Raw genomic sequence first — 17,921 nt, 5'->3', positions numbered from 1 at the left:
TTATCAATATAATATATGGTATAATTTTCAAAATATTTTTTAGTTTTTTTGAGATATTTATAGACAATTTTAAATTTAGAATTTTTTTTTAGTTTTTTTTTTGTTATATATAATAATGTCGATACAAACATTAAAAAATGTTTGAAAATTCAATATGTGGTTTTTAATAAATGGTTAATTTCCTACCTAATTAAAAAATTGAAAATGTATAGTCATAATATTTTTTTATAAGTGTTTAAATTTTAAGTATGATGAAATTCGTTAACATTTCGAAAACTATAAATTATTTTGTAGTAACTTAAAACTACGTAAGTATATTATATTATTTTGAAATTTACTATTTGCAATAACATTTTTGATTTATTTTAAGATATTTTTATTGTTTTACGTCGTTATTTATAGAAAGATGATATTATTAAGATGCGAGCTTCAATATAAGTTGATATAATATCTATGGTATGAATGTATATTTTTATAATAATTAAATACAATTAAATAATAATATAATAAATGTAATATTTTTGGAAAAAATTTATCAATTTATTGTAATATTAAAAGTAAAATAAATTTATAAATAAATAAAAAAAAAAAAAACATATAACCATGAAATATACTTGATGATATAGGCTGACGCTTATAATTGTTCTTTGTGCACAATGATAATTACCATTGAATTCAAATTTAACATACACATCGTAGTGATCCACTCAGTAGGTACCTAATGAATAGTAGAGCAGTGCTATACTAACAATACATTTTTTTTTCAGTGATTATATCTATTATTTCATCAGAATTTATTTCTTGTAATAATTCATGCATGTTCTATTGATAATAACGATGAGGACGATAATTTGTTTTGTCGACTATTGTAGTTGACTTTTGCCAATTTTGAACATACTTCAATGCTGAAAACGATCTTTAACTCTCGCATGATGTTCAGTAGATTCGTTTTAGTAATAGCTAGTTGGTTTGTATTTATTTAAAATGTCCAGATTGTCAATTTTATTTGTAGAAATTAAATTTATTTATTTCATTCAAAACAGTCACGGTTGAGGGTTTTATAAAATTATTCATTGATTCAGATTGTTTACTAAGAAAAAAGTCTTTGTTTTCTTTTTTTCGTTTTTTGTACTAATGTTCATATGTTATTTTTATCCATATGTCATACTAGTTTTACGTTTATAATAATTATAATAATAAGAAGAAGAACAATGAAAAGTTTTAATTGAAATACGGAAGTTTTATTATTAAGTTATGAATAATTGAACTCATCAATAGCCAATCAGTAACCAATAATCAGTGGCGTCATTTGTGAGAGGAAAGGGGTGGTGGGAATTTGTCACTGTCTGGTTTTAAAAGTAGTTCACTTGCTGACTGTTCAACGGTTGTACAAAAATTGAAAATATATCGGTAGTCGGTAGAAAGTTATTTATTATATTAAATAGTATTTAGATTGAGAACTATAATGTTAATATTACTAATTACGTATACTAATCAAATCCACTTGATAATTAACACTCCAAAATATTAGTTTTTATTGTACTGTATACGAAAGAAAAACCTCTTTAAGCTGTTGTAATTGTTAACGCGAGTTTATCAATGTTTGAGTACTGGACGTTAAAATATATTATTACGATCCAACACTTTTTTTTTTAATTCTATTAACTTAAATATACATTTTTATATAATAAAATAATTTTTTCAATAATTAAATTATTATTAACAATTTCGTTGGCTTTAGGCACTGTGCTTACAGTGCCTATGCGGTAGCCGGTAATACGGTTATGTTTATGAGTTTGGTATGAATTGTAATAAAAAGAAATACTGATTTAATGTTATATCAATGGTTTGAAGTTTGTTTAAAAATAAAAATGTGATGTGTGTAGTTGTAGTGTAATAAATTTATTTTGGTGATTTTAAAAGTTAATATAGCATCATATTACGTATTATATTATTTTGATATAAAAAAATTGTTTAAAGCGTTTGAAAAAAATAATTCAAATTTTATTTTTTGATCTATAAACAAATTAATGGCGACGACGAGTCTTGTAACATAATATTATAAGTTAATGCAACAATAATTCTTGCTACCTATCGTGTTTTGGTATTTTAGTGTTATATAGAAAAAAAAAAAATGATAAATTATATACTATGTTGATTTTAAGTTCCGAAATATTGAATCGGTGTCTGACGTTTGACAGGTATGCGATGTTGGAACATTAAAATCAATATACATTATACATATTATTATTTGTTCCGAATCGATAAGAGTAAACGTATGCTGATGATCCATTGGTCATAATATTATTATAGTTTAATATTTTATGAATAGGAAAACTTAAGTCATATCTAGGTTAAACCGATTTCAGTTTAAAAGTTGAATTGCAAGATATACAAATCGCACGCAAGAGTTCAAATGCACAATAGTGTGCATGTATTGGCACTCCGCGATTATTTCTGTTGCCATTATCGTAATTGTAACAATGTTGGTAACACACGCCAAAGTATAGTTACATACTTACATTTATTGCAATTTAAAATAAATAAATAAATAAATAAAATAAAATATTTTTCATTTGAATTACGTTTTTTGTTTTATCTTTATTAGCAGTTATTTTCATCTAGATTTAAAATTCGTTTCTTTGGCTACCGGTAGATATTATTACCACTAATATGTGCTCAAGATTCCACTGAATATGATTTATTGTGTATGAAATTATGTTTTACAATATTTTAGTCAAGTAGTCATTGTAGTGAAGTCTAATAAGTAAACCATATCTGAAATCTCTTGTGTTTTTTTATTGACTGGAAATAATGAAATAATTAATTAATTGATTAATAGCATTGTTATTTTTCATTTAAATACTTCTAACTCACCATCAATAACATAATAAACATCTCATACTCTTATATCAGTGGAACCTAACGAAGGTTTTAAGAATTTAAATAAAAAAAATTTCAAAATAATGCACTTGACAAAATATCTGTAAACAACAGTTAAATAATACTATTGTATTAAAAATGACTAAGTATTTTATTTTCAGTTAAGTGCAGTATTTGTAAAATGGATGAAAAATAAACACAATAATTAATTATGTCACAGAATCACAGAAATAATACAATTTTAGAAAGAAAATTATAAGATTTTCGAGTAGTTATATTCATTTTAAAGTTTAATGAGTTTCTCGCTTTAGGTTCTGAATGTATTCTAGTGTTATAATATCGACCATTCACTAATAAAGATTAATTTAAATTATAATATTTGGTAAAATCCACCTATAATATATTGAGCAATTATTATTAAATTTCATTTTCGCATTCAACACCTAAGAAACTGAATGGGCATTCATGATTTTCAAACGAAGTTAAAAATGAATTCATAATTACACTAAAATAATTTAATTTAACTGAATAATTAATATTTAAGAACTTAGATTACTATTAAATATTGAATTTTGAACCAATATTAGTTAGTTGAACTCAAACTGTTGAAAGAGATAATAAACATATTAGACATTAAATAGAAAATTTTATTTATGTTGATATCACAGAATACATTTTTAACAATTTTGTCAATAGGCAGTCAAAAATTCTTGAAATTTAGAATTGAAATATGCGTCAAAGCACATTTTTTTATGTATCAGTATTACAAATTTAAATATCTTTCTGTTATGTATGAAAATATGATTAATACAAAATATGTTATAAATGCGTTATTTATACGAACGTTAGAAGATAAAGAAAAAAACCAAAACATATAATTGAAGCGCTGAGATTGTGCTCTAAAAATTAGGACAATTTTACCTAATTAAATTTAGGTTTCAGCCAGTTTAAGAATTTTCCTTCCCAATGTTTACAGGTTTAGAACTGACAAAAAAAGTAAATATTTGGATTTGTTGAAAATCATTTCATATTATGACTTTAGTATACGCAATAGCCAATAGGTACACTACTTAGAAAATATTAATATACAAAACACTACTACGTTTAACACCCATATAATTATTAATTACTTTATATGAAATACCAAGTTATTATATTATAGTTTATACTTAAAAGGATATAGGTTTTAAAAGTTTTATGTCTTTACTTTATAGGTACATATTGAAAAGACACGAATGTTTATTTTTCCATAATACCATATTATATTAATATTTTTTATGTATTATTGGAAAATCGTTTAAAAATAACACCATATATTTTATGAAGTGTAATCGTGTTGTAAAAGGGACAATCGTACTATTTTGTAAAGCGTAATCGTATTACAGCTATTCAAAGCACTGAATGTTAACACAAGGTAAACGATTACTGTACTATTTATAAAATTTATAAGAATTTTTTTTTATATCTTTGATTCTTAAAAAGGTATAAAAATATTGATCTAGTCTGAGATAATTTTTTAAGAAATATTGAAATGTAACAACCAATTTTTCGTATCGTTTCTGATCTATAAATAAAATTATTATGTATTTCGTGCAAATAAAATATGTAATGTATAATATAAGTTTTTTTGTAGTTGTTGGATTCTTTTCAATTCAAAGCAGTTGAATTATAATAAAGTAATTTCTTAATTATCCGACAATCAATATTAGAACTGTCATGAAATTATGTAATGTAAATTACTTTAGACAAATATTAAATTATTTTTAAATTTATAAATAATTAATTGTTTAGATATATTTTATTATATTTGTTAAATCTTTGTTGAATTGGCCTATATAAAACTCCTTAGCAAACGGGTATAATAGTGATAATATTATAAATTATAATTACTTCCAATGTTACTCTTTAAATATTTATTTTAGCTATTATTTATAAAGTGTTTGTTATTCATTGTTATTAATTAACTTAATAAGCAATAGTTGTTAATAATTATAAAATTTTATTAACTGCAGTATTCCACTGGGGTACACAAAACAAATAACGAGTAATATTTGTAATATGCGTTATAGTGCATTATATTATTATAACGTGTTACTAATAAATGTATCTATCTACTTCAATTATGAATTGAAAATTAATACCAATATGATTATACTATATATTATAACTATTTATACAACAGTATAATGAACACAAATGTTGTGTACAAGATAAAACAAAATCCTTTCATACTTCTTATTTACTGGAATTTTACAAATCTAATGCTATGATAATAAATTATCATAATATACAAGAATATTAAAATTAACCAAAAAGTATCAAATTATAGTCGAGATAATACGTGAGTTTATGTAATACGTTTATAAACTCGTTAGACATATTATATGATACATAAAATACAGGTTTAAAATCGTATAATAATGGAATACTTAATACACTATACAAAAGTATAAAATAATATATTTTATAATTTAAAAATGGATTTTAAGTTTCATATATTATAGAAATTATATGATTTATTGTTTAAGTAACAAAAAGTCTGACATTTTATACGATCCTTACAATATTATATTAATAATGAAATTAGTTGATGGATACAATGACTTGAATATATAAAACTAACCTGAGATGGAAGTTTCACAGTTAAGATACAAAAATATATAGAATTTAAAAATAAAGTCACATTATCAATAGATTATATTTTCGAAGTTCTGAATTAAAATAATTCTAAAAATAGTATGTAAAATTTCGACTGTTGCATTATTGTGAAATTGATTAAAATAATATGCTTTTGGTCTATTTTTATAATCTTAGATTGAATATATAAACGATTTTAAACTTATTTAAATTTTTGAAAGTTGTGATGTTATTTGTTTGAATACTTGTGACTTAAAAATCGAATAGTTTTTGTTAAATGGTGAGAGTTTTTCCACCCAGAGTTTTCCTTGCGATGTATTTTAATCTTCCTTAAGGTTTTATAGTACTGTAATACGTATATTGTTTTTCCAGAAATGTATAAGCACTTCGTAGTTAATTGAAAACGCGGCCAATGTAATAATAACCGTCACAAACTATATTGTATTGTATATATTTTTGTTTCTCTCAGAAAAGAAGGAAAAATAATTTATAGATATACCTAAAACGAAATAAAATAATACAGTATATTAATATATTATACCTCTAGCGTCTAATTATTTATATTTTTTTCCTTCTTCAAACATAGAATGAAAATATTAAAAAGTGTACATTACTATGAAGATGAACGAAGTGATTATATTAATCCATGACATACAGTCTTGTTTTGTTATTGTGTATCCATACCACAGGGGATTATTTTACGTCAAGTATGCGACTGGCGGTACTGACGAAATGTTTACACATACACATTAAATAAAATATATAATATTGCAATTGATAGGGTTTTGTTATTATAATCATTTTTAGTTATTTTTTTTTTAAAAAATCGAAATATCCACAGAACGTTTGAGCAATTGTTAGTAGTTCATCTGGATTCTATGCTGACCAATGCGAAGCATATAAGATAGGTACCATATAATATAATAATGTACACATAGAATCTATAGGCTTAGAGTGAACGTTTCATCGAAATTATATTTGAGCAATAACATAAGTATTAAGTATAACTAAAAAAGTACTGGATATACATAAATACTAGTCGCGTAACCAGAATTTTCTGGGAAAAAATTAACAAACATAAAACACGTGGCGCTACCTATATGGTTTTTGTATGCCTCAGTTCGTGGGGAAACCAGCATCGGTGTGCCTTACTTTGTGAAGTAGTTCTAACGATATGGGCAATCCGATCACTGCGAGTTGGATAAAGCACTTGGTGTATTCTCAAACGAGATTCAAATTACTCTTTAAACCTTCCCGGTATCTCTAAAATTAATCTATGAGAATTTAGTCAAAATTTGTCGAGTGGTTGTCAAGTCTATAATATAAGTTACAAACACAAAGTCACATTGCGTTTTGTTGTACGTATGAACTACAAACATTTTCAACCTAATATTGTTTTACTTTATTTTTGAAAAAATAAAATAAATTGTCGTTCGGAAAAATGGCCATCGTAGCTCAGACATCATATCATCGAGACGTATGCTACATATTGTTATTATGAAAACGTCCCTTTCCCTAATATACTAATACATGCCTACCTATATTATAATTATTATTTATTTATAAATATTTACATAGACCAGTCGTGATGGCTAAATTAAATATGTCGTTGAATTAGTGAATTTGTTGCGTCTGAGTACGATTATAAAGTTAAATGATGTGTCGAGTAGTATTTTTCTATCCCTTCTTCAATCGCGCCTCTAAACACTGTTATGTTCATCTAACGCGCACATTAAAACTCTCATTCAGTTTTTCACTCTAAATGGGTATGTTTTTTTTGTTATTGGTCACCCTTTAATATAAAATAGTGGCAGGGGCCGATAAGCTCTGAAAATCCCCACTCGATGTTTATACATACAGAGTGATCCACTAGGTCTGCCAAATTTTTCCTTAAAATAATAAATGTATTCAAATTATAGTTTTAGGAATTTTTAAATTAACTACTTGAAAACCATATTTTCAAATTCTTGAAATTTTTAGTACTATTAAGCAGTGACCTATTGTGATATAAACTTATAAATGGGTTTGACATTAGAGGTATGATTATTTGTAAATTTTAGTAGTTTATTTTCATAACACTAAACCCGTTAGGTATTACATTCATTTTTATCTTAGTAAAACTAATTTTTAAGGACTATAACTGCTCCGAATATAAACATATTAATAACTAAAAAACTACACGTTCGAAGTTCAAATTGAATCGAATTAAATTAAATGTTGAATAATCAAGTTAAAAAAAAAATAGTGTTTTTATTTATAAAATCAGAAGTTATGATACTCCTGAGACATCTCAAAATTTTGAAAACATGTGGTATTTAAGCGTATTTAAATCAAACAAAATTTTAATAAATTCATTGTATTAAATGACGGAATTTGGAGAATATACTTGGTGAATCACCCTGTATACATAATATTATGTTTCACGGTTTATGACCACTGCACTATACTTTACTGCACACACATGCCGACACATACTACATAATTGCTCGGCCGGTTACCACTCGTGTGTGTATTTTGACTGTGGTTTTACGAGCCGGACTTCTCGCTAACGCGCACGTGGTGGTCACAGAACGGTCTAACACGATAACGACCGCAATAAAAGTCGTTTTGACGCGTTCGACGCAACGACGAGTCTGGACGAAATCGCCTATTCGTGTTTTACCGCCTTTTAAGCTTTTTACCCCTACGACTTTTTACCACCATATAAATATATATGCCGTCTACTTGAATGATATAACAAAGATACGTGACATACGACTGCCTCTGATTATTGTAGTTGAAAATACGACAATCGATTGGCTCAAAACGCGATCTCACAAGACAGAACATTTACATCTCAACAGGGGACATTGGAAACCAATCGCTATGAAGTGGTACAATTATCAAATCAATGTAACTAGAACCATTCATTATTTAAATCCAGTGAACTGTTGGGACTGTCAAGCTCTTAAGAATAGAAAAAATTATCGTAACCGATAGTCTTTTCAAACAAATCAAACAATATAAGGCAAATAACAACAGTTTTAATAGTTATAATAATAATTGTAATATTATAAAAACCTACCTATGTAGTCTAGTCCTAATAGCACTTTAAAAATAAAAAAATAAAAAACCCACATACGAAAACTTTACTCTGAATAAAAAATAAATATTCTCCTCTTAAATATAATTCCTTTATGCATACCATTAAAAAATCTAGGTATTTCTTAGATGCATTTGACAAAAGATTAACTTCGTTAAATCACAACAAGCAAAACGAAACAAACTGAACTTTTGTTTGTAAAAGAGTTATTAACAAAACAATTATCACACCATATCATACGATATGGTATTCGAATCCATATTCGCTTTGCTAAAACTCTAAATATTAATATAATTTAAGTAATTTAAGTCTTTCAGTTCGTCCTCTTAAGACTTATTACAGAGGCTCTTTAGTAAGTATATGGAAAATGCTACCCTCTTGTAGTGATGTAAAATTACCAACAGCTAACGTCTTTGCAAAAAATCATGATAAAAATTATTGAAAATTTACCAATCTTTTATAGTTGTGTTAAACAGATTTATATATATTTAAAAAACACATTGTTTACTAGGTACGAATAATTTAACAGATTGAATTGGGCTGATATTCTAAAAGTTATGTCATTTCACACAACTAATTTAGTTATGAAACTAACGCTTTCTAATGAAATCGTAAGCGGAACTATTGACAAGTTCGTTAGTTTAGTGTTGGATCTAATATAATCTGATACAATGTAATTTGAAATGTGAAATTGTCATGTATCCCTAAAATAAAACATGTGCGGTAATTAGTTATTACAGGATAAATTATCCAGAATTATAATATTATACGATGAGTTTATATTTCGAGTGGTGTGGGGGGAGGATACACCCCACTTACATTTTTTCTTGGATACGATAGCTTGCTCGTTTGGTGTGAGTCAGTCCGAAACATTTTTGAAATATTAAAGGGGTTGGAAGTATCTTTTGACTCTGTCACAGTATTTTTGGTATAAATAAGTGCTGTATTAGTCTTAAACTATGGGATGGATTTTAATGTAATAAAAAAACCAAAATATGTGATGATTTATTGCTTATTATATAATAAAGATAAATGTAAAAAAAAAAAAAGAAATATATAAATATAGCTAAGTACAAAAGGTATGTATTTGTCACTTATTTAATTCTTGAAAAAACTTGAAATTACATAATTATTATTTATTATTCTCCTATATTTAAAAATGTTAAGTGGCGAAAATTTGTTTGCAACATGTTTTAGTACTGTCTAAAAAAATGTTCGATCCAAAACATTTATATTTTTAATCAGATTAAAAATGTCTCATTCCATTAAACATTTATAATATTTCAAATGAAATCCATTCCTCAGTCATTATTTTATTATTTCACTAAACCAGAAATTTAAATTGTTAAACCTGACGACGATACGATAATGTACCATAGTTAGTGTCTATAATAATATATGAAATATGGTTTCGTATTTTTTGACAACCAATAGCAAAACAGCAAAAAATTGTTATTGACCATTTTGCGGTGTGTTGTGAATTCATATCCATTTGTTTGTTTGTTTGTTTGTTTTTTTTTTTTTGCACATCGAGGACTTTGACGCGTTCTTTTTGATTTGTTTGGACGCATCGGACGGATATTAAAGAAATCCATTTTAAGGGTTTGAGGTTTAGTTGTACAAAGTGTATTTGAACTGATATTGTCGATATAATATTATAAGTAAAGTAGGTTTATTCAATTATTATTATAATAAAAATACACAAGCGTAAGACTTTTTCTGGAAAAAAATCTTTTAAATATTTCGTTTTTTTTTTCACAACTCATGGACTAATGTTATTTAAAATAATTTTAATTATATGAATTCCAATTTACTGTTATTTAATTTTTTAAGTTATTGTTTCCGTGTGTTAATTTTGTGTGTATATTTTTAAGGAAATATTATTGTAACCCGTTATTTATTATACAAGAACATTTTGAATTCCTGAGCTGTAATTATTGTATATTGTTATATAATGTATACTGTATATTATATTACAATATACTAATAATAAAAAACATCATAAAATACATTGAAAAAGCTTTTGATTCAAGTTAAACTTAGTATCTTTAATCTTCAACTTTGAGAGTGGTTTCTGATAGAAAATTCTAGATATTATAAAAATTAGGTCAAAGGTAAAAAATTCTTAATGCTTTTCGAAATAACCGGAGAAAAACAACGAAAAAATCACTATGCTATATATTAGTCACCGATTGTTGATACTTTGTCATTAAAGGACATAATAAATATTTTAATTTATTATGTCTAAAACTCTAGTGTACAATCGTCGCTTCTCTCTCTATAAAATGTCAAGGAAAACTTTCTTATTTTTTACAACCTTTTTATTTACGCAAATGTTTAAGCGTATATAGCAAAATATATAATTTAATATAACACGGATTACACAACATCGATTTTATAAGATAGTTAGGTATCGGAATAAAAGATGTATGCACAATAGCGGTGTACCTAAATTGTCTATCCAAAACGCCGCGTTGCTCTTTATTTTATTATTAATAAAATGCTCGTGTTTTATGAGACAACACAAAAATTAAAACCAATGTTTGTATAAACGATGGAACAAAAAAAAAAAAGAGACATGATAAAATCATAATATGGTATGCATTATTTAGTTAGTAAAAAGGTAGTATAGTATACGCTTTAAGTAGTTATATAAATAAATTGTGAAATATCTTTAAAAATAGAAACACGCCATCTCCGCTAAGAATCGTTTTCGTATAGAATTAAAATTTAACACATCCGTTTCAATGACCTACTCAATGGAGAAGAATATTCAAAATATTGTTCAGTAAAATAAAATCCCCGGATTTTTTTTCTTTACAACCGAAAATCTAGCAGATTGACGTGGTCGACAATGTTTCTTTGTAACATTGTTATTATAAAACTAATAAATGAATCAAAATACTGATAATTTTAATTTGTTATTTATTGAAGTTTAATATAACTTTTCTATGTCTTTAAAATATGTAGAATGTACATTTTTTTTTTTAGGATTTATCAAATATGTAGGTCCAATGAATGTCGGAAAATATGATTAAAAAAAAAAGATATTTATTATTTTATCACACTAATCAAACCTTCATAAATAATCCATAACAACGTTACAGTAACGTATTAGTACTGTAAGTATAATATAAAATTACAACATGAATATAATATTATACCTTAAAAATAATTTATAGTAGGGTACACTTAATTTATGAGTTTCTTTTCAAATATTATAAATACATAAGTATAGTTAACATAATATATCTCGCTTATCCATTGAACCCACAACGAGAGTCTACAGACTATAGGTATATTAAATGTAAAATTGTTTTAATCTCTAAACAATGGACTTGAACATTATTAAAATAATGACGATATAGTCATTTACCACTGCAAGCAACTTTATGAATGTCTTGAACTAAATTATTGGCTTAGAATTCGTAAGTTGAACTATTTGTTTGTCGAGTGTTTATTAGGAAGTTATTCTTTTGTTTAACTTTGTCTTATAATTAATATGGAACAAATAGGAAGCGCTTCATTTTATAACACGCCCTAAGCACTTTAGGCTAAAATAAATATTAACAAGATATTATTATTAAATATGCAATTCCCATATTAAGTTTCAACAGATTTTAAATGTACTCGACATGATGCGTAACACTTTTTAAGTTAGATAGGAGTTAATATCAATTTATTATGTTTTGTTTTTTTAATTAACTGAATTATATCAGTGCTAAGGCTAATAAGAACATATAAGATGTTCGAATTGACATAGCGGATTATTTTCTCATTAGAATAATTTACGACTTAAGGTAGTAAGCATAATTTTGAAAAGTATTTTAAATTCAACTCAAATATTTCGAAAAAATATTAAAAATATTTTTACTATTATTTTCTAGGTTTGTAAATCAATGGAACCTAGTAACATGGTATATGCTAACAGTTCGTATTTATTTATTAAAAAATAGTTAATGGCGCTTTAGTAATATGAATTATTTTTAAAGATATTATTTGTCATTTTGGTTTTTTTTTTTGATTGTTCCATGCACAGTGCACACTGAATAAAACTATTATTGGAGTAGAAAATAATGTTTTACCAACTACGTAAATATTTTGAAAAAAAAAAAAACTAAAAGTATTTAAAATACCATCGAAAATACTTTATGCTGAAATTATTAAAAAAAATATTCAATATAGTTCCTCATACTTCACAGCACTGGACGTAGGCACGCTTATTTGACACTTGATTTGTGGAAGGTTATACCATTCAAAAAGACCCTACACCTGACACCATGTTATATAATGAAAAGTCAAAAGTTTATGACTGAAAAAACTTTATTTATGAAAAGACATTACGAAAACCACATGTGAAAAAGTATAAAAACTACAGGTCATGGGACCGAAGATGGATTAGACATATCAAATAACAGCGTCAACATTTTAAAATGTTTCATTTCGATAATACAACAAGTATTATATAGTACCTATATTTTAATATTTTAAAATACTGTGTATTTTGTACCTACAATATACTTAAACATTTTGAATAATATATTTCTATAATTAATATTGTTGACGTATATGTAAATTGACAATCTGAAATGTTCATAAAACTATCCATAATGATTATAGAGCGTAAATATTATTTTGGTGGAATAAAAGTTACCTAGAGTGAATATGTGATATTCATCACATAAAACAAATTAATAATATTTTAAAAACAATACGATTTCTATTATTGAGAAAAGTTTAGAACTCACATATAATTATGCATGTAAATTACTTGCTATCAAATGATAAGTGTTTAACTATATTGTATTGTTTTTTTCAGATCATCCTTTTCTTATAAGTAAAATAATATAACGGCAAACGTAAAATTAGGTCGTAAAAACACCTTACATATTAGTGTATGGTAATATGGCATCATACATATTATTTCATAGATGAAGCTACGGGTCAAGCCAGTCAGGCCATGACCTGATCTAATACTGCCATACTGGGTTATCACAGCATTATACTGACTTAGTAGTTAGTCGAATTTAAAATTAAAATTAAAAACTTAGAATTTTTTTTTGTATTTATCATTTGGCCCGTCCTAATAAAATTGTCTAGTTTCGCCTATGTATTTTATAATAAGTATGCATTACAATAGATATTTGTTTTAAATTGAAGCTTTTAAAGTTCAAAAAAATAAAATATTAATTTTCGTGGTGGTATTAAATTTTGGGAATTATTATAATAAAATATGTTTTTATTATTGCTTTATAATGATTTAATGCATGCAAATATTATGTTATTGAACAAAATCTGAATGAAATATAACCGTATTATTAATTATTTTGTCGTTTTAAGTTTTTTTTAATGTTTATAATTTATTTATTTTTGTCCATAATCAATAATAATAATAAAAAATTTAAATAATGATAAATGGCATACAATTTCACAAGCGTTAGACATATAAAGGTAGGAACATTGTTTTAATTACAATCGTTTTACAAAACAAGTCGTTAGAATACATTTTCTCTTTAATAGTATATTGTTTATATCTATTAGATACATTGTTTCTATTCCATGTGAGTACGAACATGACTACATTGTGTAATAATATTAATCATGATTATTATAATTATATTAACTACTAAAACAGTAAAAATAATAGTTAAAAGTATTGATATTATATTATGTGAACTGTTCATTAATTTAATTTTAGGTACACAACATGTTGAGCATAATAATACTACTATAAAAATTTCGAAAATGTTGACACATAATTAAAAGTATTAGACGTAGAAACTAAAATATTATATTATATTTAAATGCATATGCCATATAGTATGCACCCGAGTTTGGGAATTTTCTTTAAACATATATGTATATTTTTATTCTAGTAATCACGTGAGGTTAGCCTGGACATGGATAAAGCATTTTAATTTAAAATTAAGTTCTTGCATCAAAATAAATTAAATTCCTAATAATTTTGATCTATAAGCAGCATAAACGACCTAGCTAAAGCTCTTTAAAACCTTTTTGATATCCTATATAGGTTAGGTTCTTTAAAGACAGTAAATTTTTCAGTAAATTGTCATTGATTGAATCAACAAATCAAATTTATACTATCATAAGAAAACTCATTTTATTTCAAACATCTATTTTGATTAACTGATTTGTATTACATTATAAAGGTATTATAATAGGTATATTATATTGAATTACAATATGACTTCTCGTACAAATCAAATATTCTTAAATTTAAATTATTAGTAAGTAAATGCACAAAAATATTCGTTAAATTTATGCGTATTAGTTATTACTTGTTTATGGGTAAATAATTGTTTGAATTATTAATATTAGTGTTATAGTTTATAATATTAAACTTGAAAATCGTATACATACTGTATTTGAGAATCATATGAAATAGGTTTGGATTCAATACAACGAAAAAGTGTCGTTTGCATGCATGTAAATATTATTATTATGTAGCTCAAGAACATCCTTTTCATTGTTCGAAATGTAAGATAACAAAATACTTTTCTTTGTAATTTATAGTATAATATTGATTAGTTTGTAGTTTATACAAATACGTTTTGTTTAAGAAGTATGGTAATTAATTAACGAGTAAATATGATATGAATATTGTGCCTTATTTAATATATATTATAGCTATATATAATATATATAATATATATTATATATTATTATATGTAATAAGATTATTATATTATAATAATCTTATTACATATAAATTATAAATAATTTTAATGTATAGTTTACGGATTATTTTATGTTTATATCTTAATTATATTTTACTTAATATGTTTCCATATTATCTCTATATGCATGATAAATTGTCGATATTTTGAATTAAATGACGGGGTTGCGTGTGTTTAATTAAGTGGGGCTCTAATTTATTTAAATATAATATTTTGGTGTCATCCACCTTTGAATTTTCCTGTTTTCAGTTCCTAGAACTGGATAATTTATTTATACTTTTCCAAAAGGTCGTGTTCCCTACTAAGGTTAATTCTTACCATAATTTTCACCTTTTACTATATTAAGTCCTTTTATAGTTTCATTACTATTATTATTTATTTTATTCTTAGTAGAAGCTGATAGAGACCACTTTGTTTTTAATATACTATGAAAATATGTCAGTTGCTTTAATTTTTGTATGATATCAAATAATTTTAAATATATAACTATTTTATAGTATCTTACTATTACAATTTTAAATTTTTCATTCATTATTTGTAAATTATTTACAAATTATGACTCAGAAAATTGTTTATTTGACTAAAATCTTATAAAATTGTCAAAATTATAATATATGTTCAATATTAAATTGGTACGAGTAAGTTCCATAACTATAATACCAAATTCTATCCATATTTACATTTTTAAGAGTTTTATTTCTAAAAAGGACCTGAGACAAAAATATATCATTGAAAAATATGAAAATATGGTATGTAATATTATTTTTTTTAACGATTGTATTTATGAAACATTATGAACAAGTCACGTGTTTTGTATTGAATACTCTCCATTGCAATACTCCTAAGTGCTTTTATGTGAACAGAAGAACAGGACTTGGAAGAACGATGTTGCTGATGAAATAGGGGAGAAATCTGTGTTCTAAAATGATTCAAAAGCCAGTATATTATAATGAAGGGTTAGGGGTTGTTCTCATTTTTATTCGTGAAATGTACGTTAATTGATGTGGTATAATATATAAAAGAAAACACATTTGTTAAATTTTAGTCATCGTTTTAAAATACGCCACATTCATATATTTGAACTGCGCTGCATTGAATTAAATCTTGTCACAACTCATACACAGTACATTTTTTACGCATTTTGTTCGCCATTTGTCTTTAATAATTAATCACCGTTTTTGTAAAATAGTAAAATATGCTGTATGCTCTATATTTATTTTTTTATAGTAACGAAATACGTTTTGGGCTTATTTATTATAATTGTTGTTATTATATATAATATGATATTGCCTTTTAATGTTTTTACATCTGTTAACAGAATCTGTTTATTAAAATAAGTCTTAAAATTAATCATACCTACAAAATTTAGGTACTTATGTATTAATTCAAATGCATTTTATTCACTCATTTAAATAAAAGCTTAATAATATTACGTATTGTCATTAACTTGACTTGAATTTTGAAAATAAACTAGTAAGAACTTGCCAAATAAATTACTATTATTTAATAATATATAAATAGTTAAAAAATCAAATTCTGATAGTAATAATTATCTGAGTGATTAAGTAGTATTTATAATATGATATGAGTAGTAATATTTTTTACAATAGTAAACATCACTATAATATAATTTTATAAATTATAATATTTACTTAAAACACGACGAATTTTATTCCACTCTGCTGGATTGTCTGCCACGCGAACCAAAAACTCCAAAAGATCATCATCTACCATAGGTGCGGGTAACTGTGAACAAAATAAAATTATATATTATTTATTATTATGGTGTAATTTACTATTAATTTTTTTTTTAAAACCCATGATTAAGTATTTCACAACAATTTGATTTTATATCTATGTAATACCTATTTTAAGTAGGCCAAATGTATACCTTATAATAATAAAAAAAGAAAATACTATTTGACATTGTAAAAAGGAATTTAATGATGATTTTTTACATTTATTACAGAAATAGTGGCATTCTATTCAAAGAAGTTTATGAATAGTATTTTTGTATCATAAATCTAAATTCATTAGCTTATAAATACTGTCGTCACATCTATTGCTCTAACTTATATTGGTAGTTCCAATTTTACGAAACTTAAAGCATTTTAATAATGTCGCTTGACGAAAAGTAAAAGCGACATAAAATTATAGATAATATTCGAAATAGTATAGGTATTTTAATATGTTTAAATCAAAAACTTTGTACTTAATTAATACTTTTAAACCTAATTTTATGAAAATATTAAGTACTTAAAATAATATTTGTTTTTACTATAAATAAATAAAATCACGTTTGCTTCTCGTGCATTATGTTAATACGTCTTGTCTTAGTCATAGTTATATTTTATATTAAAATGTGGTTTTATTGTGTTCATTTGATAACACTTATTAATTTTGATAACAAAAAAAAAAAAAAAAATGGTGTTTGCTATTTTCGGTGAAACAACAATATGATTTTGGTTATTGATTATGATTTAAATTAAATTAAATTATTTTTTAAATGGATTATACAACTAAAAATGTTGTAGTGACTGCATTTTTCATTTAAATAATTACATTATTATGTGTTAAAATACGATTAAAATTAAATGTTATTTATCTGGAAATCAAAAATA

The 17,921-nt window shown here is 24.8% G+C and overlaps 1 protein-coding gene across 1 annotated transcript in view; it reads right to left on the bottom strand.

Moving 5' to 3' along the window:
* The window catches only part of LOC114129703 (uncharacterized), a 380,263-nt gene that overhangs the window by 19,928 nt on the left and 342,414 nt on the right, over positions 1–17,921 (bottom strand). Inside the window, exon 5 of the mRNA XM_027994507.2 lies at positions 16,953–17,046. Within this exon, the coding sequence (XP_027850308.1) occupies positions 16,953–17,046 (94 nt within the window). The remainder of the gene's footprint in view (positions 1–16,952; positions 17,047–17,921) is intronic.

This window comes from Aphis gossypii, chromosome X (assembly GCF_020184175.1).
Source record: "Aphis gossypii isolate Hap1 chromosome X, ASM2018417v2, whole genome shotgun sequence".
NCBI lineage: Eukaryota > Metazoa > Arthropoda > Insecta > Hemiptera > Aphididae > Aphis > Aphis gossypii.
The sequence above is the reverse complement of the archived record's forward strand: the minus strand, read 5'-3'. Positions and strand labels throughout refer to the sequence as shown.